The sequence below is a fragment of the Orycteropus afer genome, unplaced genomic scaffold (genome assembly GCF_000298275.1).
Source record: "Orycteropus afer afer isolate SDZICR_OR568_19922 unplaced genomic scaffold, OryAfe1.0 scaffold00136, whole genome shotgun sequence".
Classification (NCBI taxonomy): domain Eukaryota; kingdom Metazoa; phylum Chordata; class Mammalia; order Tubulidentata; family Orycteropodidae; genus Orycteropus; species Orycteropus afer.
This window is the reverse complement of record NW_006921723.1, coordinates 3,901,360-3,920,152: the sequence shown is the minus strand read 5'-3', so window position 1 is coordinate 3,920,152 and position 18,793 is coordinate 3,901,360. Positions and strand designations below refer to the sequence as shown.

The 18,793-nt window shown below is 58.6% G+C and overlaps 2 protein-coding genes across 2 annotated transcripts in view; one reads left to right on the top strand and one right to left on the bottom strand.

Moving 5' to 3' along the window:
* Nucleotides 1–913: 913 nt before the first annotated feature.
* On the bottom strand, nt 914–6,203 carry KLHL17 (kelch like family member 17). The gene is made up of 12 exons (XM_007945395.2): nt 6,094–6,203; nt 4,855–5,114; nt 4,646–4,767; nt 4,211–4,432; nt 3,848–3,964; nt 3,407–3,620; nt 2,536–2,680; nt 2,289–2,456; nt 1,955–2,043; nt 1,782–1,855; nt 1,324–1,505; nt 914–1,142 (listed from the first exon to the last, which is right to left on the bottom strand). The coding sequence occupies exons 1-12, from the start codon at nt 6,201–6,203 to the stop codon at nt 914–916; spliced, it is 1,932 nt and encodes a 643-aa protein (XP_007943586.1).
* Nucleotides 6,204–7,696: 1,493 nt separating this feature from the next.
* NOC2L (NOC2 like nucleolar associated transcriptional repressor) overlaps nt 7,697–18,793 on the top strand; it is an 11,882-nt gene continuing 785 nt past the window's right edge. The window contains exons 1-17 of the mRNA XM_042781585.1: nt 7,697–7,722; nt 7,869–8,021; nt 9,179–9,353; nt 9,437–9,565; nt 10,125–10,245; nt 10,359–10,449; nt 10,891–10,966; nt 11,047–11,157; nt 11,594–11,707; nt 11,997–12,185; nt 12,348–12,487; nt 13,328–13,439; nt 14,741–14,854; nt 15,128–15,229; nt 16,765–16,908; nt 16,993–17,106; nt 17,993–18,136. Of these exons, the coding sequence (XP_042637519.1) occupies nt 7,697–7,722; nt 7,869–8,021; nt 9,179–9,353; nt 9,437–9,565; nt 10,125–10,245; nt 10,359–10,449; nt 10,891–10,966; nt 11,047–11,157; nt 11,594–11,707; nt 11,997–12,185; nt 12,348–12,487; nt 13,328–13,439; nt 14,741–14,854; nt 15,128–15,229; nt 16,765–16,908; nt 16,993–17,106; nt 17,993–18,136 (2,055 nt within the window). The remainder of the gene's footprint in view (nt 7,723–7,868; nt 8,022–9,178; nt 9,354–9,436; nt 9,566–10,124; nt 10,246–10,358; nt 10,450–10,890; nt 10,967–11,046; nt 11,158–11,593; nt 11,708–11,996; nt 12,186–12,347; nt 12,488–13,327; nt 13,440–14,740; nt 14,855–15,127; nt 15,230–16,764; nt 16,909–16,992; nt 17,107–17,992; nt 18,137–18,793) is intronic.

The following is an 18,793-nucleotide window of genomic DNA, read 5'->3' as shown; positions in this document are numbered from 1 at the left end:
TGCCTGATTCAGAATCCAGGAAGGAGACACCCCACCCCCCACCCTGCCCCAGGCCTGGGACCACAGGACAAAGGTCTCTGAAGCTGCTAATCTCTCTCCCCTATTGACAGGTCTCCTCTGTGAACAACACTCCCTCCAATGCCAGGATATCCCCCATGGACCTCTCCAAACAGACTCCTCCAGAATGAGGTGTGGAATGCAGATGCAGTCGGGGTCTCCTCCATAGACAACCCCTATGGAGACCCTGAGAATACCTCACAATGGGACTAGACTTGTCCTCCAGCCACACGGCTACCTAGGGACAGAAGCTCAGCCAGAGGCTGAGGAGTCCAAGACACTTGTTTATTATCTGAGTCAGTGCATATTGCTACGTTGGGTCTGTGCACACTGAGCACAGAGATGTGCACGTGGCTCCACTCAGTGCAGGCCCAGGAGACAGACATGGACACAGAGAGAAGCTCAGCCAGGAGGCAGGGGTCAGCACCTGCTCACACGAGCAGGACCCCATGCTTCCCAGCCTAGCTCGTGTGCAGCTGACCTGCCAGCTGCCCCACACTGGTCTCTCGGTCTGTGCCTCCAGGTCTGAGACCCTGGGGCAGCGGGTCTCCTCCCCCATGACCACTGTGCCCAAGGCCAGGAGTAAGTGGGAGGACAGCTTGGTCCCAGAGATGTGGGGCCCCAAACGGACAAACTGGTGGCTGTGGTGGTGCTTGCTGGGCAATAAATAGGTGAATGAATAAATAAACAGGGATGCACACAGAGAGATACCAACACAGAGACGTGGACAGAAGTGCCCAGAGTTCATGGTGGGGTGGCCAGAGACCCTGCCCCGCTTCGTGAGGGCGAGGGAGGGAGGAGCTGGGGCCACCCGGGGGGCTTAAGGCATCTAGGCGCCGGTGTGCGGCTCTGAGGGTCAGAGGCTCGTTGAGGACACGGACAGCGTCGGTGAGGAAGGCGGCGGGAAGTTGAGCAGCTCTAGCACGGCCACGCCCACACTGCTGCGCCGTGTGAACATGCAGGATGCGGCCACCCACTTGTTGGTGCGGGGGTTGTACTTCTCAATAGAGTTGAGGCTGGAGCTGCCGTCATTGCCCCCGACAGCGTACAGCCAGCCGTCCATGGCCACCAGGTCGTGTGTGCTCCTGGAGGGGGCCACAGGAGGGGCAGGTGAGTACTCAGCCAGGGGTGAGTCCACAGGGGTTGCCATCTATCTCTGGGAAGGCAGACTTGCTGTGAGGAGTGAGATAGCTCCCCCATAGACCCCCTTCATTGGGATCTCCATGGATACCACCCACAGCCCCCCCCCACCATGTGCCTGCAGACCTGCGAATATTCATGGGCGCCACGCTCTCCCAGGTGCTAGCCTTGGGGCTGAACCTCTCCACGGAGTTGAGGCAGCTTGTGCCGTCGTTGCCCCCGGCCACATAGAGCGCGCCCTCCAGCACAGCCACACCTGCCGAGCTGCGCCGGCTCAGCATGGAGGCCACAGGTGTCCACGCATTCACCTGCGGGTGGGGGGTGCTGGGCTGAGGGCCCGCCACCTCCCACAGTGCAGAACTCCAGGGTTGGAGGCAGCAATGGTGGGGTGGGTTCTTGAGGAGTGGTGGTTGGGGGTAACAGCAGTCAGGGGAGGTGGTCAGGGGCAGTGGTTGAGGGAAAAAGCAGTCCAGGGAATAGCAGTTGGGCCAGCCATTGGGAAGGGTGGTGGCTGAGGGAGATGGTGATGGTGACTAGAACGTGGTAGTCAGGGGCTGGTAATTTGTGTAGGGTGTACCACGCACCTGGGGCTCATATTTCTCCACAGTGGCCAGGTGTGACGAGCTATCATAGCCGCCCACAGCATATAGGCTCCCATCTGCATTGGAGGTATCTCTGAGTATATGCCATGTGCTGGGGCCCGAAAGGGAAGGAGGGTGGGCAGGGGTGGGTCACATGCCAGTGGTGAGTCACCTACCGAGTGTGGCCACACGCACATAGCGTCTCCGGGTGCTCATGGCGGCAATAGACGTCCATGATCCTGTCAGGGGGTCGTACCGCTCGGCACTGCAGACGATGGACCTGGCTGACCCTGGACGCAGGTGGGGGGGCCCGCCCAAGCCCAGGACTGGCCTTCTCAGTCCCATGGACCCAATCCCAGTGAAGCCCTGACCCCAAAGCCCCAGTGCCCACTGACCCTGGGGAGGGCCTGTCTGGGTCAGAGAGATAGGAAGGGCGCTGGGGGCCTCTCAGCTCCTGGTTGGCCATGACCCTGTCTGTGGACCTGAGCAGCCCTGGCCTAGCCTGCATACCTGTTGAGGCAGGAGGCCCCGTCGTAACCGCCGGTTGCGTAGAGCAACCCATGCAGTGGGGCCACACCCAGGCAGCTGCGCCTTGTGCCCATGGACACCTCAGGCTGCCACGTGTTGGTGACAGGGTCATACGATTCCACGGTGGCCAGGTCCGAGGTCCCGTCGTAGCTGGGGAGGGTCCCGCTGCTGTCAGAGCGAGCCCAGAAGGCACACGGCCGAACCCGACCCATGACCACGCTGTGCTTACCCGCCCACGGCATACAGCCGGTTGCTGATTGCTGCCACACCCACCCGGGCCCGACGTGTGGACATGGAAGCTACCACATGCCAACGATCAGTGCGCGTATCATAGGCCTCACAGTCCCCATGGATGGCAAACAGGCTCCCACCACCTGAGGACAGAAGAGGTGCCCAGTGGACACAATGGGGCTGGGGCTCTCATGCAGGGGTCTGATGGGGTGAGCTATGCAGCACTGGGTCATCCAGAGTTCTGGGGTAGAGATGGGGCAGGTGTGGGTGGGGCCGTGAAGAGTCCCAGCAGGCGCAGGGACATGGAGGATGTAAGGACAGAGAAAAAAAGGAATGTGATGGATATGGGATGGGCATGTGTCAGGTGCACACAGGGAGGTGGCAGTGTGGAGACGAATCATATCAGGTGCAGGGATGCGGTGGCCACAGGGATATATCTGGTGTGGGGAGATGTGGCAGTGACTCGGTAGGCATGGAGAGGACACTGAGCAGAAGGGACGCTGGGGGCGTGAGGATGTGGTGAGGATATGCAAGAAGATGACAGATGTGGGTGGGGATGTGGTGGGCACACGCAAGGAAGTAACACATGTGGGGTGGTGACAGGGGGGAAACATAGTGGGGACGTGGTGGGAATATGACAAGCACAAGTAGGGACGTGGTGGTCACAGAAAGAAACGTGTGGGGGGAACACGGTGGCTGCGGGCAGGAACGCTGCTAATACGGAGTGGAAGTGGAGCACAGACACAAGAGATGCTGTAGGCGTGAATGACATCGGAAGTGAGGATGCAGTGGTCATAGGAAAAGGTTTTGCAGGTGTAGTGACGTGGTAGGAACATAGCAGAAACAGTGGGCATGGGCATTGGTCGTACCCACGGCGAAGAGCACCGGGCCAGCACCCTCACATCGGCGTGGCCGTGTGCGGCTGGTGCCCAGGACACCCCTCTGCTCAGGCAGCAGGTGGAATTTGAGGGCCTCGATGAGCAGGTCCTTGCAGTCAGGATGGTGTCGCACCAGGCCTTCAGCATCCACATGGCCCAGCAGGAAGTCACGGCTCAGCAGGGGCAGACGCACACACTTCATCAGCTGCGGTAGGGAATGCCAGCTCAGGCAGGACCTGAAGACCCATAGCCTATCGCTGGGTTCCTCCGGAGAGCTCCCACACCTCTTCTCATGTGTCTGTACCATCCACACATATGTGGGCTGGCACCCAAACCCCTGAGCATAGAATACCCCCTACATGCATGGAGTATCGGGCACACTTGGCCCTTAGCTACATGCACCCCCTCCCAGTTGCCCAGGGCCAGCCTCACCCGTGGGACATGCTGCCTCCGTGTGTCCACATCATGCTTGACCCAGCTCAGGACGGCGCGGTAGACATCCTCCTCAGAGGGTACGTTCAGGCTGTCACTGGAGACCAGCTCCAGCACCTGGAGACGGGGCCTCAGGCTAGGCTGGGCTGGGGGAGGGGCTGAGGAGCCTTGAAGGTGCCCAGGAGGGAGCATCTGCCTGGCCAAGGGCCCAGTGCTCCTGGGGGAGGGGCCAAACAGTATCTGGAACCTCAGGTCCAGTTCCTGGGGCCCATGGACTTGGGAATGCAGGCACAGATCAGGGACAGAGCTGGGAGTCAAAGATTGGGGCCCGGGGTGGGGTCCAAGGCTGGCCAGTGGCGTTACCTGCTTCAGCGGCAGCAGCATGAACTCCTCGGTCTTGGCCACGTCCACGAAGTGCTGCAGCACGTACCTGTGGGCAGCCTTGAGCAGGTCACTGCAGGAGTGCGTGTCGGCGAAGCCCCGGATGCCCAGGCAGTTGGATGGGTCAAGCTGACTCAGCAGGAACTTGCAGCACGCATCGCGGACGCCGTTCAGCTGCAGGAGGCTGGCGGCCGGGAGCAGAGTCTGTGGGCGTGGGACAGAGATAAGGCGCACGGGAGGATTAGGGCACAGGGTGATGGGGCAAAAGATGGGGTGGGAGGGAGGCTACAACAATAGGACAGGAATAAGGGGAGCCAAGGAGGATGTAAGGAAAGGCCCAGAGGGCACAGGAGGTGCAAGGGGCGCACGGGGACCAGGACAGGGAGTCACGACGATACAAGGGGCTGGTGGTCTCACCTGCACGTTGCCCTCGCCCACCACAATCTCAGCCGTGTATGCAAACTGCACCAGCTGGTCCAGGGCCTGCGGGTCAATGTCATGCAACGTCACGTGCGTTTGTCGGCTCTCGCTCATCTCATCTGTGGGGACAGCAGATCACACACATCCTCACCCTGGGAAGCCCACTGATGCCCCTACAGCCCCTGAATGGCAGGCTGTATACTTACTTGTGAACATGGCATGGAAATAGGGGCTGCAGGAGGCCAGCACAACCTTGTGTGCCCGGATCTCCTTGGTTGCCACGTGCAGAACAATGTCACACAGGAGCCCACGCTGCCTCATTCGGCTCATGGCCACAAATGCATCGTGGTAGTGTCTCTTGGAGTTATGGGCCACACTGTGGCCCTCACGGCTCAGCAATTGCATCGCCCCCTCCATGGGGGCCGCCGGCCAGGGCTGTCGGGGACGCGCTCGCTCGGCCTCAGGGCTGCAGGGGGTGGCTGGTCAGGGAGCTCTGCCCATGGTCCTGTCACATCTGGGCAGAGCCCCCACTGGCCCAGGCTCCCATCAGGGCTCCTCAACACCTACCTCAATCCCTGCCCTGGCTCCCTCTGCTTCCCAGCCCTGCACCAGGCCTGGCCCTCCTGTCCAGGAGCCCACCTGGAGCCCCTGGACCCTGCCTCACAGCTGTCCTGGGTCAAGCCAAAGTCCCTCACGGACCTGATGTCTGGGCTGCTGAGCTGGATACCAGGCCCCCTCGGCCCAGGCCCCATCTTTAAGAACCAAATCTTTTTGAGTCTCTTGGAACTCTTTGTCCACTGTTGGCCACCCTATCTATCCCTACAAACCCACCAGCCCTTCTTGATAGGACTGGGTGTCCTCAGCACGAGCCAGGGGCACAGGGGAAAACACAAGGGGCAAAAGTGGTCAGTGCTCACTTAACAGCGCCCTGAACTAGATCCAGCCACGCTGCACCCCTGTTCTGCGAAGGAGTTGCCTGAGTCTCCATGCATCATGCTGCTGGGGTTCAAGGGCAGCTGGGAAGGGACAGAGCCTCGGGAGACTGCCAAGCTGGATGCAAGCCCAGATCCACCCAGTGTGCGGATGAATGGAAAGTCAACGGCTCAGATGTGCTGCCCCAGGCGTGAGGACCTGGTGGGGCCACGAGGGCAGCGGGGGGCAGTAGGAGATCCGGACCCTCCACAGAACGGGCTTTACCAGCGCAGGGCCTCCAGAGTTGAGTTGGCGCTCTGGGCCGCGCTCCTCCCTCCCTCCGGGCCAGGCCTCACGGACAGCGCCCAAGTCCCCTCTCAGCTACCCTGGTCACCTCTCCCACCCCCACCCCCACTCTGTCCTCGAGACCTCCTCTGGCTACTCCAGTGCCCCGAACTCTCGGGGCCCCTTCACGGCCACCCCGGTGCCCTCCGGCCCATGATGGCCCTCTCCTGGACCCCTGGCCCACTCACGCCGGCGGTTGCGGTGGCGGCGGCGGCGGCGGCGCCTCGGGTCCGGGCCCCGGGCTGCCGTGCTCCGGGCTCTGCGTCCTGCCTGCCGGGCGTTCGCTGCGCGGCTGCATGGGTTCGGCCGCCAGACCCGCTGAACCAGCAGACTGATGGACCAACAGAAGGATGCTGGAGGACTGCTCGGCGGTGGCGGCCCACTCCTTGCTCTCTCCCGCCGCCCGCCCTCAGCGCGCTGTTTCTCGGCGCCGCCCGCCCCGCCTCCAGGCTCCCCGGTAGCTTTAGGGACGCCACGTGGGATCGGGGTCCTCCCGACGTCTCCGCGCAGGCGCCCCGCCCGCGGCCACTCCTCCACGATCCCCCCTCTGCCCCCCGCCCCCGCTTGCTGGCCTCCTTCTCTTGAGACCACCCGCGTCGGCCGTGCCAGCTGATTTCCTCCTCCTGCAGTCCTCTGCCCCCCCCCCCCCCCTCCCCATTTAAGCGCCTCAGGCAGGACTTGATCATGTCAGAACCTCCTCAGAGGCGACCATAAGTAGGACTTAAGCCAGCTCTGGTCCTTCTTCACTCACTCGCTCCTAAGCTTTCTAAACTCCTGCAAGTATGGGGCCTCAGTTGGGCAGTTACTGCCTAGTGGGTGGAGGGGGCGCATGGGAGGGCCCTGCCCTGGGGCCTGCTCTGCAGAACTCCTGGGCTTGTTGGCTATCCTGTTGTGTCTGGTCCATCCGCCCACCATCGCTCTTCCCACCCTAAGGCCACTTGGTGGCCTCTGGGCCTTTGCACCTGCTGTTGGAACAGATAAGAGGAAAACCGGCCATTACTGCCCAGGCCTGTCTACCAGGGGCTTTCAGAGTTGAGGAAGGATGCTCACTGCAGGAAGCGCTCAGACGCGCCCGCCAGTCGGGCTGTTCAAGGGCTGCCAGTCCCCTCCTGCATAGTGCACCAGGCACTTCACATGGGTATGGCCTGGCCTTAGGCAGCATTTTTCGGTGACCTGTTTGTTTACCTCACTGCCGTTTGTTTCCCTTGTTTTCCTACTAGACTTTTGGCTTTTTATTACTGATTTGTGAGAGCTCTTTATATATTACTCTTAGTCGCACCTCCCCCGCCCCAGGTGACACCCGTCAATGCGCAGCACTAGCACTCCCGGGACCGTGCTTCCCGAGTCCTGGTCAAGTGGGGAGGTGGGCTAAGCTGGGCGGGCGTCTCGCCCCCATCGGCCTTGGGGTGGCACCATCGTTACCGCCCCTCGCAGGAAAGGACGTGCGGACAGGAGCTCGCGGAGTTGAGAGGCAAGTTAGAATTTGACCCAGGTGGTCCGGCAGGCCTCAGCCCCGTGTCCCGCACTCAGCGGGTGTGTGCGGATGCGGATGCCTAGAGATCGGTCCCAGGCCGACCTCGGGAGCCCCCGCTTGGCGCCGCGCCGCGGGCTATATCTAGGAAGCGAACACACCCTCCAGCCTGTAGCCTGCTGGCGTCAAGGTCCGAGAACCTCAGAGTCAATCGCGGGGGAGGGTGGGGGCGGAGTTGGGGGCGGGCCTGCCGGGAGGAAGTGCGGCAACGCACTGCACTCTGGGCCCGGAAGTGGGGCGCATGCTGCGGGCTGGCTGTCATGGCGGCGGCGCGGAGTCGGAAGAGGTGAGTTTTAGTCTGAGGGCCTGTTGGGCCCCCGGCGGCTGAGGTATACAGTGGGTCTTTCTTGGCCCCTTCCATGCTCCTGGGATAGCAGGGTAGGTACGAGCGGTGTTGGCGGGCGGCTGTGACTGCGACGTCTTGACCCACAGGCGCTTGGCGGAGCTGACGGTGGATGAGTTCCTGGCCTCGGGCTTTGATTCAGAGTCCGAATCGGAGCCTGAGGGTGCCCCGGGAGCGGAGGCGCGGACGGCGAAAGGAGATGCCCTGAGCTCGCATGAGCCGGGCGGGAGCCGTTCATCCAGGTAAGTGGGGCGCATTCTTTCTCGGAACGTGCGCAGGCGGGACCCTTTCGCTCAGACCCTCCTCGCCAGACCTCCCCTGGGGTCTTGGGGCTTAGGCCTGGGGACTTTTCATCCCTAACCCCAGTTGTTGTGGATTTTTCATTTCTTTATCTGCGATACAGAGTTCCTGTTCTGTGTTAAAATTCCCCCACCACCACCCCGCGGTGTTGGTATGTGTTATTAGATGATCTAAAGGTTCTACTTTAGGAAATACCGTTTAGTTTTAGGCCAGGGGCCAAATTGCAGTGTGCACTGGAGAGTGTTTTAGAGTGAAAAAAAATTTTTAAAAAAAAAGGGATTAAGAAGACTATGAAGTGTTCTAAGGGGCTGTGTAGTGTTAAACGTAAGAGGCTGTTCGAGAAGGTAAAATTCAAGTTCAGGTGTGAATAAGTTACATGAGCAAAGAGCATCCAAATGTTTCAGGTGAAGGGAACAGCAAGAGGCCATGGTAGCAGAGGGAGTGAGGAAGAGAGTAGGGGAGGTGAGCCCAGAGAGGTAAGGAGGGGCGAGGTCTTAGGTAGGTGGTAGTCAGGCCTTGGAAAACGGGAGGTTATTTTGGGATCTTGAGCAGAGAAGTAACATCACATCACACATAGCAGGAAAGGTTCTTTGGGTACTGCTGTGGAACAGAAGCAGTGAAACCTGCTTGGAGGCTGCTGTCATAGGTGAGGAGTGGTGGCAGTTTGAATGCAGTGACAGCACAGGAGGTACGAGAGAGCAGTTTAAGGACAACTCAGGCTTTTTTACTTGAGCACCTGTAAGGATGGGGTCGGCAAAAGCTGAGGTGTGGCAAGTGTGGACAGAACAAGTTTAGGGAACCCTTGAGTTTAGGACATGAGCGTGTGACTCATGTGATGTCAGAGAACACATGTGGTGGCGTCAGGAGGCTGTTAGATGTGTGAATCCAGAGTCAGGGAGACAGGTCAACTGAAACCTGCGTGGATTTGAATCCCTGAAAGCACCATTTCCCTTGGGCTGTTGGTGGTTGCTATGAGGGAGCCAATAGACCGATGTCGTAGGCTCTTAAGAGGCCAGCCAGCAAGCAGTGTGGTGCGGACATGAAGCGACCGAGCTAGCTGTGCCCACCCACTGGTCTTGCTGACACCCAGCCTTCTCAGCCGGCAGAAAGGTCGTGCCTCTGAGCACAAGGACCAGCTCTCTCGGCTGAAGGACAAGGACCCCGAGTTCTACAAATTCCTGCAGGAGAACGACCAGAGCCTGCTGAACTTCAGTGAGTCAGACACTTCTGAGGATGAAGAGGAGCAGTTCCACTCCTTGCCTGACACGCTGGAGGTGCGGGGGCCAGGCAGAACTGGGTGAGGTCATTTGCGGTCCCTCGTGGCCTCCCCTACCTTGGCCCTTCTCTGTCTGTGCAGGAAGCAAGTGAGGAGGAAGAAGATGGAGTGGAGGCTGGGGACAGAGTCCCCAGGGGACTCCAGGGGAAGAAGAGGGATTTGGTTCCTGTTACCCTCCCCATGGTTGAGCAATGGAAGCAGGCAGCAAAGGTGAGAAGTGGGGTGTGAACTGGGTCTTCTCACCAGAGGCAGGAGTGCGCACTTGGCTCCATTTGTCGGATGTGTCCAGAGCTGCACAGATGTGTCTCCTTGAAGGCACCCCTTCCTGAGGCATGGACAGCGCCAGGTTCTTCCTGTGTACAAGGCAGCCCCCAGCCCCAGGACTACATCTTCTTTGGCCTACCCCTTCCTCATTGAGGCTGCCTTCTTCATCTCCTCTTGGGTTCTTGTTGCCTGAAGGTTATTGAGGGTGGGACTTGATCTCTGTCTTTTGTTAATCTGAGGAGTGAGGGTTTTTTTGAGATGTTCATAGTGGTCTTGTCAGGGAAGACAGTGGGAAGAGAGAACCTGCCGTACCACCCAGGAGCCAGCCGTAGTCCAGGAGGCAGCCTCTGAGGCCCCTGCTCTCTTAGAGTATTCTGGGCTCTGGCTCAGTGACTCTGGCCCCCACATCTGCCCCTGTACCTGAGAATGTGGTTGGACCGATAATGTCTTTCTCAAAGCTGTTCTGGAATTTTGCTCACCTCACTGGGTCTTGTCATCTCTGTAGCATCACCTCACACCGAAGCTGTTCCACGAGGTGGTGCAGGCATTCCGAGCAGCTGTGGCCACCACCCAAGGAGACCAGGATGGCACCGAAGTCAGCAGATTCCAGATTACGGACAGTACAGGTAAGCTGGGTGAGGGTCCCAGGACCTAGGTCTTCTTATGTGTTCTGTGTTCTGAAAGTAAGAGTAGTGTCAGTGGCATTTGTAACCCACCCATCCCCACCCCTGCCTTGCAGTATTTAACGCCATAGTCACCTTCTGCATCAGAGATCTTTTCAGTTGCCTCCAGAAGCTGCTATTTGGCAAGGCCTCAAAAGATGGCACCAGGTGAGGGGGCTGGTGACCACCCAGGACGTGGGGTGGTAGGATGTGAAGGGGATGGAGCCAGGTTCTCTGGACCGTGGGGGTGGGGGACTAGGGGCATGCAGGACCGTGGGAGAAGTTGGGCTCTCAGGGCAAGTGGGGGAGGGCACCCTTTCTCAGGGCCAGTGGGGGAGGGCACCCCTTGCACACGGGTGGGTTGGGGGCGTTTCTCACTTCTGACCTTTGCCTCCCGTTTTCCCAGGCTAGACTCTGTTTTCTGTCCGATAGCTGAATCCCATCACTCTCCTCATCCCACATGGCTGGTGGTCTTAGGGAGCCTCCCAGATGGGGTCCACAAGCTGCTGCCAGTCTGTCTGCTTGAGGAGATGGGGGGGGTCACAGGCATGGGAGGGTCACAGGAGAGTTGCAGGTGCAGAGGATCACAAGCATGCTGGGTCTCTACAGGGGGACACCTTCCAGCAGCCCGCTGTGGGGGAAATTCCGGCTAGACATCAAGACCTACCTGAGCTCAGTCACACAGGTGTGATCGTGGTCGGGGGAGAGGGGGTCCCAGACAGGAAGTTGGGTTTGGGCCTCACTTTCCACTGTGCTGACTCCTAGCTGGCAAGCTGCCTGACTGAGGCGACGGTGGCAGCGGCCGTTCTCCAGCACATCAGCAGTGCGGTGCCCTATTACCTGACCTTCCCACAGCAGTGCCGCGTGCTGCTCAAGGTAGGCCGGTCTCTCTACCCCGACTCCCTACCTCCAGGTCCTGCTCCAGCCCCTCCCTATTGCATGTAAGACACCCCTGTTCCTCATCACCTTCTCCGCCCCCTCCTAGGGTGGCTTGGCTCCAGTGGCAGTTCCTAGCGTTCGTCAGAACCACCTAAGACTAGGTTATGTTATGAGATCATGAGCTGGCGTGTACATAGCTGCGTCACCGCGGCCTGCTCTTGTTGGGAGTGATGAGCTCTGTCCTGAGTTCCTCTTTTCCTCTGGCTAGTTTCTGACTGCTTATGGTTGCATCTGGGGCGCTTTGGAAGGTGCTTCCCCCAGGAGTAACCAGAGGCACTGCTGGCCCCAGGCAGGGGTCTGTTGCAAGTGAAGGAAAAGAGGGGCTGGCTTAGATGGAGAGCCTAGGTGGGCAGTGACACCCTGCCTTCCACAGAGGATGGTGGTCCTGTGGGGCACTGGTGAGGAGACTTTGCGCGTGCTGGCTTTCCTGATCCTCGTCAGAGTCTGCCGACATAAGAAGGACACCTTCCTGGGTCCCGTCCTCAAGGTAACACAGTGTAGCTGGTCTAGGTGAGGTCTCCTGGGACTGCCCAGGGTCCTCTTAAGGCCAGGGTAGATAATCTTAGCTGAGGGTGGCAAGCCTCCTATGTGGGTAGCGCCCTCATGGGGCCCCTGCTTGGGGCAGTCCCTGGCTCTCTGCACCATGGCCTCTTGGTGGCCTGGCTCCTGGGGGACTGTACAGAAGAAAGGGCTTACAGAAGATGCATTGGGCTGGCGTTGGGGCCCCATAGGGCCCTAGGAGCTCAGGACTGGCCTTGACAGGGTTCTTCCCACAGCAAATGTACATCACATACGTGAAGAACTGCAAGTTCACATCCCCTAGTGCCCTGCCCAGCATCACCTTCATGCAGCGCACCCTGACGGAGGTGCTTGCCCTGGACACTGGCATCGCCTACCAGCACGCCTTTCTCTATATCCGCCAGCTTGCCGTCCACCTGCGAAATGCCATGGCCATGAGGAAGAAGGTGTGGGCCGGCCGGCAGGTCACAAACACACTTGGGCATGGCCCTGGGTTGGGGGATGCAGGGTAGCACTCTACTATGAGCGGAGGCCCTGTGTGGCTTCTGGGCCCCTGCCTGCCCAGAGCTGGACTGGCTCTATTAGTTACGTGTCATCCTTATTACCAGGAAACGTACCAGTCTGTGTACAACTGGCAGTTCGTGCACTGCCTTCACCTATGGTGCCGTGTGCTGGGCACCCTTTGCCCCGGCGGGGCTCTCGAGCCCTTGATCTACCCCCTCGCACAGGTCATCATTGGCTCTATCAAGTGAGTTGGTGTCAGTGTATGTGGTTTTCATGAAAGTCAGGTTAAGGATTCATGAAATGTTCTAAAGGTTTACGGGTCAGGTTATTCTGAGCTCCCCGGGTGGTCTAGGTCAGTATTGCACAGAGTGTTTAGGAGGTTGGGGGACAGGGTTATACTAGGTATCATGGGTGGTCAAGGTCAGGGTTACATGGGTGTCCCTGGAGCCAAGCATCAGGATTATGACGGGTGTCCATGGTCAGGGTTACACAGAGTATCTGGTGCACCATAAAAGGTGAGTTCTCCGAGGGGGTTTGGTGTGTGGGTTTCAGTAGCCCCTGAGGAAGGGTTGAGGCAGCCACTCTGGTCCCCTGGGCCTATCATGGGAGGATGTTCCAGATGTCTTGTGGGCAGCTAGACCTGCCATCTGCTATGTGCCAGCTATTTTGGCTCCAGCCCCACAGGACAGCACCCATGTGTATCCTGGTGAGTCAGGGCTAAGGGTACAGCAGGGGCCCATGTGAGCCTGAGCCACCTGCAGGATGAGCTGTTGCCAAAGATAAATGTTTCATCAAAGCTTTGCCTTCAACATTATTGGGGGGAGAGGGGCTATGACCAGAGAATGTGTGGCAGGCAGCTCTGTGTGCCTGTCAGCCAGGAGAGGGCATCTGTGTCCCCTGGAAGGGTGCGGTGGGCTCCACCTAAGTGTGTAGGGGGTAGGTGCACCTGGAGAAGCTGAGTGAGGGGAGGCAGAGACTTGAAGAAGCTCCCTAATTAAAGTGAAATTGAGGTAGAAGCTGAGTCGGCCCCCTTTTGTCCTGCCCTGCAGAGGGATCCTTCTCTCACTGTCTCCTCTCACCCTAGGCTGGTCCCCACTGCCCGCTTCTACCCATTACGTCTGCACTGTGTTCGTGCCCTGACGTTGCTCTCGGAGAGCACGGGCACCTTCATCCCAGTGCTGCCTTTCCTCCTTGAGGTGAGTGAACCGTGAAGAGCAGGAGTAAGTGTGGCGGGAGGGAGAGGTACAGCAGCACCTCTGTCTGCTCCATGCACCTGTGAAGCTGTGCCCCTCGGCTTGTGCTGGGAGGTTCCAGGCTCCTCATCTGAGGACAGGAAACAGCCCTGGGGACTTCGTAAGTTTTGCAGAAACGTTGCCAGCTTGGTGCCTTGCTGCTTGCCCCAGCCAAGGGTACGTGTGGGGTGATGTCTGCCCTATGATGAACAGATCTTGGCTTTGCAGGCCCCCAGGTATCACTCAAAAGTCAGGACCAGCCAGGTTGATGGTTGTTTGCCCAGGGTCAGAGTTAGCGGTTGAACTTGGATGGAAACTCAGAGCTACCTTTCTCCTCTGCACAAGTGTGCCTGGGTGTTGTGTTTGCACATGTGTGAACCTGTGCCTGTGTACGTGTGCCTGTGTATATGTGGGGACTCATGTACGTGTGTATATGTGTTCATATGCTTTGTGTGTGTGTGTGTGTGTGTCTATATCTATATCTATGTATGAGGTGTCTATGCACGCATATATTTGTGTGTGGTTGGTGTGTGGCTGGAGTCCAAAGCCAGGGAGCCTAGGCTTGAGACCTGGCCAGCACATATTCAGGAATCCGTTGTACCTCCTCTTGAGGGAGAGGCCTCAGTGGTCGGGGCGTGGCCAGCAGGAGGCTGGGCCAGGGCTGTGGTCTGCTGCTCCAGTGCTGCTGAGTGGGGAAGGGGAAGGAGGTAGAGGAAACCCAGACTGCTCCTCACTGATTCTCCCAAGGGGAGCTGCTATGGTTTTGTGTGCTTTGGAAACGACATCCTTGCTGCTTGTGGCCTCTACGGGACCTCTGGCCACCTAGCCTTTCACCCTTGGCTTGGGACTCCCTTTGTAGCCCCCAGCCCCACCCCCACCCCTTACCAGTCTTTGTGTTTGTGTTCTGGGGGTCTATTTCTGTCTGTTCATCTCTGTCCACTGGAGACAAGTTGTGCACCTTGAGGTGTGGTGCAGTGGTAGCTTCCTGACTCCTTTGTTTGAAGGGGTCTGTCCCTGCTTCCCAGCTGTGTTGGGGGTAGATATTGGCTCTGGTTTGGTGGGTGCACCCCAGACAACGTTGCACACGACCAGCGGGCAAGAGGCTGGGCTCTGGGCGACTTGGGCACATAGGCTTCTCACCTTGGGTGCCTGCCCTGTGCTGAGGACTGACGACACTCAAGGTGGGGCACACCAGGCAGCAGCTGTGGTCTTGCCCAGGACAGTAGATGGTAGATAGCGGGGTGCTCATGCTGCTGGCCTGGCAGGTTTTCCAGCAGGTCAACTTCAACAAGAAGCCGGGACGCATGAGCTCCAAGCCCATCAACTTTGCTGTGATCCTGAAGTTGTCCAATGTCAACCTGCAGGAGAAGGCATACCTGGTGAGGCTGGCAGGGTAATGCCTGGGGTGCTGGCACCCTGCCACCCTGACACATACCCACAGAGACCCCGTCCTGATGCCCACCACACCCAGCCCTGCCGTACCTTCCCATCCTGACGTCCATCTCCTGCCCCGATGTGCTGCCCAGTTTGGATATACCCTCTTCTGACCTGATGCTCATCCTGACCTTCCCCTGCACCCTGACACCTGCCCTGATGTCCCACTGTCCTGCCCTGCCTTTTGCCCACCTGCTCTAATGTGCCCCTACCCCCAGGATGGCTTGCTGGAGCAGCTGTGTGACCTCACCCTGGAGTACCTGCAGGGCCAGGCCCATAGCATCGCTTTCCCAGAACTGGTGCTGCCCGCTGTCCTACAGGTCTGCACCCCTCCCCCGCTCCACCAACAGCATCCAAATGGTTCAGCCATTTCACTGGGCAGGGGGATGGGGTCCCAATGTGTGGGTGGGGGTGTCTTCCATGGAACACTTGGAATCTGGGGGCCTCCCAAGGGACTAGAGAAGCTGTGAGGGCTCTGCTGGAGGGCAAGACCTGACCTGCCTTTCTCAGGCAGTGTGGGCCCCCTCCCACATGGCTCTGGGAAGAGTGAGGAGCTAGGTCAGGAACTTAGCCAGCTCCACTCTATATCTGTATTAGCGTCACTTCCCTGTGGCGCTACAAGGCTAGGGCAGAGGTTCTCTTTCCTTTCTCTAGCCCTTCTCACCTCTTCCCCCACTCTGCCTCCCCTGGAGATGCCTTTGCTCACTCCAGGTGTTTCCTGTTTCAGGGAGTCCCACTCTGCTCCCTGGAAAGGGGTGCTGCTGTCCCTGGGGGGTCCTGGCAGGCTGCAGGCACTAACCCCAAGAATCAGAGGCCCTCTGGGGCGCTGCTGCCCACACCCATATTGCACATGCGGCTCAGAGACCCACATAGACACAGCTGTACACATGTGCATATATGAACAAGCAAAGCGCACACACACAGTTCTATATATACACATACAATGCGCTTATGTAATCATAGTTGTACATACAGCTGTGTATGCACACTATGTTGTTGTTGTTATGTGCTGTCGAGTCGGCCCCGACTCATAGCGACCCCTCCTTGGGTTTCCGAGGCAGTATCACTACGGAAGTAGGATTGCCCAACCTATAGTGACAATTATTCACACACTTAATATACAGACACAGTCGTATTTATATGCATTTACATACACGTACATACACACATACAAGCGAAAATCAAATTTACTGTCGTCGAGTCGTTTCTAACTCATAGTGACCCTTTCTTGGGTTTCTGGGGCGGTATCACTATGAGAGTACATTGCCCAGTCTTCCTTCCAGGGAGTTGCTGGTGGGTTTGAACTGCCAGCCTTCTGGTTAGCAGTCAGATGCCTTAGGCACTACACCACCAGAGCTCCCGTATACACATTTAGTCATGTCCGTGTTTACACAGTCTGACATAATGTGCATGAGGCTGGCGGCCTCAGCCTCAGTATCCTCTTGGCCAGCAATACCAGGAAGTGTGATGTTTCTGGGCTTGGGATCCCCAGGAACTGTGAGCAGACAGCATTGGTGGTTTTTTGGTAAAAGTCCAGCAGTGGGTCCTGCAGGCTCTGTGGCCATGGGCATTCTTACGACTGCTCAGCCCCCTCCCACAGCACAAGAGCAGCCCCAGACAGCACAAGAAAGAAAATTTCCAGGTCTTTTGGCCTGGATATGGATCTGCAATGCCCTCAGCTGCTCCTGGCCCAAGAAGGACCCTTGCCACACGTGTTCCCATCTGCAGCACCCACACGTACAAAATGCATGTGTACTTTGGGGTGGGACCTGTGTCCCATTTCCTGCAGACCCCTTCGGGGCTGGGGGCTGGGACACCTGGTGCTGGAGTTGGACTGATAGCCCTCCCCTTGCAGCTGAAGACCTTCCTGCGGGAGTGCAAGGTAGCCAACTACTGCCGGCAGGTGCGCCAGCTGCTTGAGAAGGTGCAGGAGAACATGGAGTATGTGCGCCGCCGCCGCCAGGCCAGTTCTTTTGGTGTATCCGACCAGCAGGCCGTGGTCAGTCCACAGATGGGAGGGTAGGGGCTCAGTCTCTTTGGCTCACTGAGGGTGGGTGTGACCTTGAGCTCCCCTATCCCCCAGGACGCCTGGGAGAAACAGACACAGGCGGAGGGGACCCCTCTTGCCAGTTACTACAGTCACTGGAGGAAGCTGCGAGACCGGGAGATCCAGCTGGAGATCAGCGGCAAAGAGCGGGTGTGCAGGGCTGGGGCCGAGTGGGCTTGGGTACCACAGCCATCTGGCCTGAGCTGGGTGTCTACTCTGGTGGCCGACTGACACTGAGCAGGCATTCCCCCTGCCCTCTGGTTCCCACATGGAGGATGGTTGGGATACCTTGAGCAGGGCCAGGTGAGGCAGGAAATCACCTGCCACAGCCACCCTGGTGTTTGTGAGTGGGTGGGTGACAAAGCAGAGACTGGCCATCAAGCCTGTAGAGGGGGTGAGCAAGCTGACAGAACTGAGCAGGGTGGAATCTCTGTCATTGCTCCCTTTTAGGCCTAGTGGGCTGGAGACCTTGTCACACAGAGGTAGGGGGATGGTGAGATGGGCTTTGTCTTGTGACCCCAGGGATCACAAGGGATGGGGTGACGGATACTCCCGTCTCCCTATCCTGGGCATGACAGGTTTGGGAGCAAGGGGCCTGTGTGCCTGGGCCTCTAGTGAGTTGGGGCATCATATTCATGGCCGAGAGGGAAACGGGCATGATTGTGATGTGTGCCAAGAGGGAAATGTACCCCGGGGGTCTCCTCACCCACCAGAGGGGCAGATAAGTGCGGGGGTCCCAAAAGCTGTCAGCTAGGAAAAGTGACTGATGCCTCTTTCAGATCCAGATCTGCTGGGTGGGAGGTGGGGGGATGGGGTAGGGAAGGGGAATGGGATAGTGGGTGTGAGGCACACTAGTCTGGGGAGCAAGTGAGGGGAAGGCAGCCTCAGTAGGGTCTTCCCTGGTGTGTTTTAAGAATGTATTTGATGGCTCTGCTGTGGGGGACAGCAGATTAGGGGATGCAGGGGGTTAGGGTTAGGCTGTTGCAGCCTCACAACCACACCCCTTAACACCCTGCTCTGGTGCTGGTCCTTCCAGCTGGAAGACTTGAACTTCCCAAAAATAAAGCGGCAGAGAACCATGGACAGGAAGGAGGAGGACAGAAAGGAGTTCAAGGACCTTTTTGATTTGGATAGTGATGAAGACAGCTCTGAACTCTCAGGAACAGGTATTGGGCAGATGGTGCTGGGCTGCCCCTGGTGTCCCTGAGGAGCCAGGACAGAGGCAGGTGGGCCACGGACAGGCCAGTGTCTGGGGGAGTCCAGGGTCCAGACTGGGCAGGATAGGGCCTGGGACCCCCACACCCACACCCCCCCCCCCCAGCCTGAGTTTGGCCCAAGCTGCATGGCTCCTTAGGCTGCTAGACCCAGCCTAAGCCAGAGCCCTAAACCCCGATGCCTCCAATCCGAAACAGCACAGATGTGGTCATGTGACCATCCAAGTCCCAAAATTTCAGTCCATGACAACCAGCTGCAGAAGCTGCCAGGCCCCTGAACTACAAAGCCCGGCCTTGTTTTGCCCTGGATGGAAGAGCAGCACACTGGGTGGGGGGCGGGGGGAAGTGCAGGTCAGCTGGGGTGCACCCGGGCTCACTCACCGGGCAATCATGACGCCAGTGACACCAGTCTGCATGGCGCGGTTGGCATCCTCATACGACAAGATGTCCCCATTTCCTGAGGAGACAGAGGCGCGGGTCTCCAGGCACTGCATGGGTGGTTCACGGGGAGGGCAGTGGGCAGGGAGGTCTGGGCACCCACCAAACAGGGGCATGGGGCTGGCGGCCTTCACGCACTGCTCAATGTACTGCCAGTCAGCCAGCTTGGTGTAGCGCTGCTCCCG

Bases quoted from the DNA above. Each gene is read 5' to 3' on its own strand.
- KLHL17 (XM_007945395.2), bottom strand. From the start codon at position 6,203: ATGCAGCCGCGCAGCGAACGCCCGGCAGGCAGGACGCAGAGCCCGGAG. The intron at 4,433-4,645 runs GTGAGACCACCA...CCACGCCCACAG, and splicing joins TGGGCGAGGGCAACGTGCAG to ACTCTGCTCCCGGCCGCCAG. The intron at 3,621-3,847 runs GTGAGGCTGGCC...TCCCTACCGCAG, and splicing joins GGAGGCAGCATGTCCCACGG to CTGATGAAGTGTGTGCGTCT.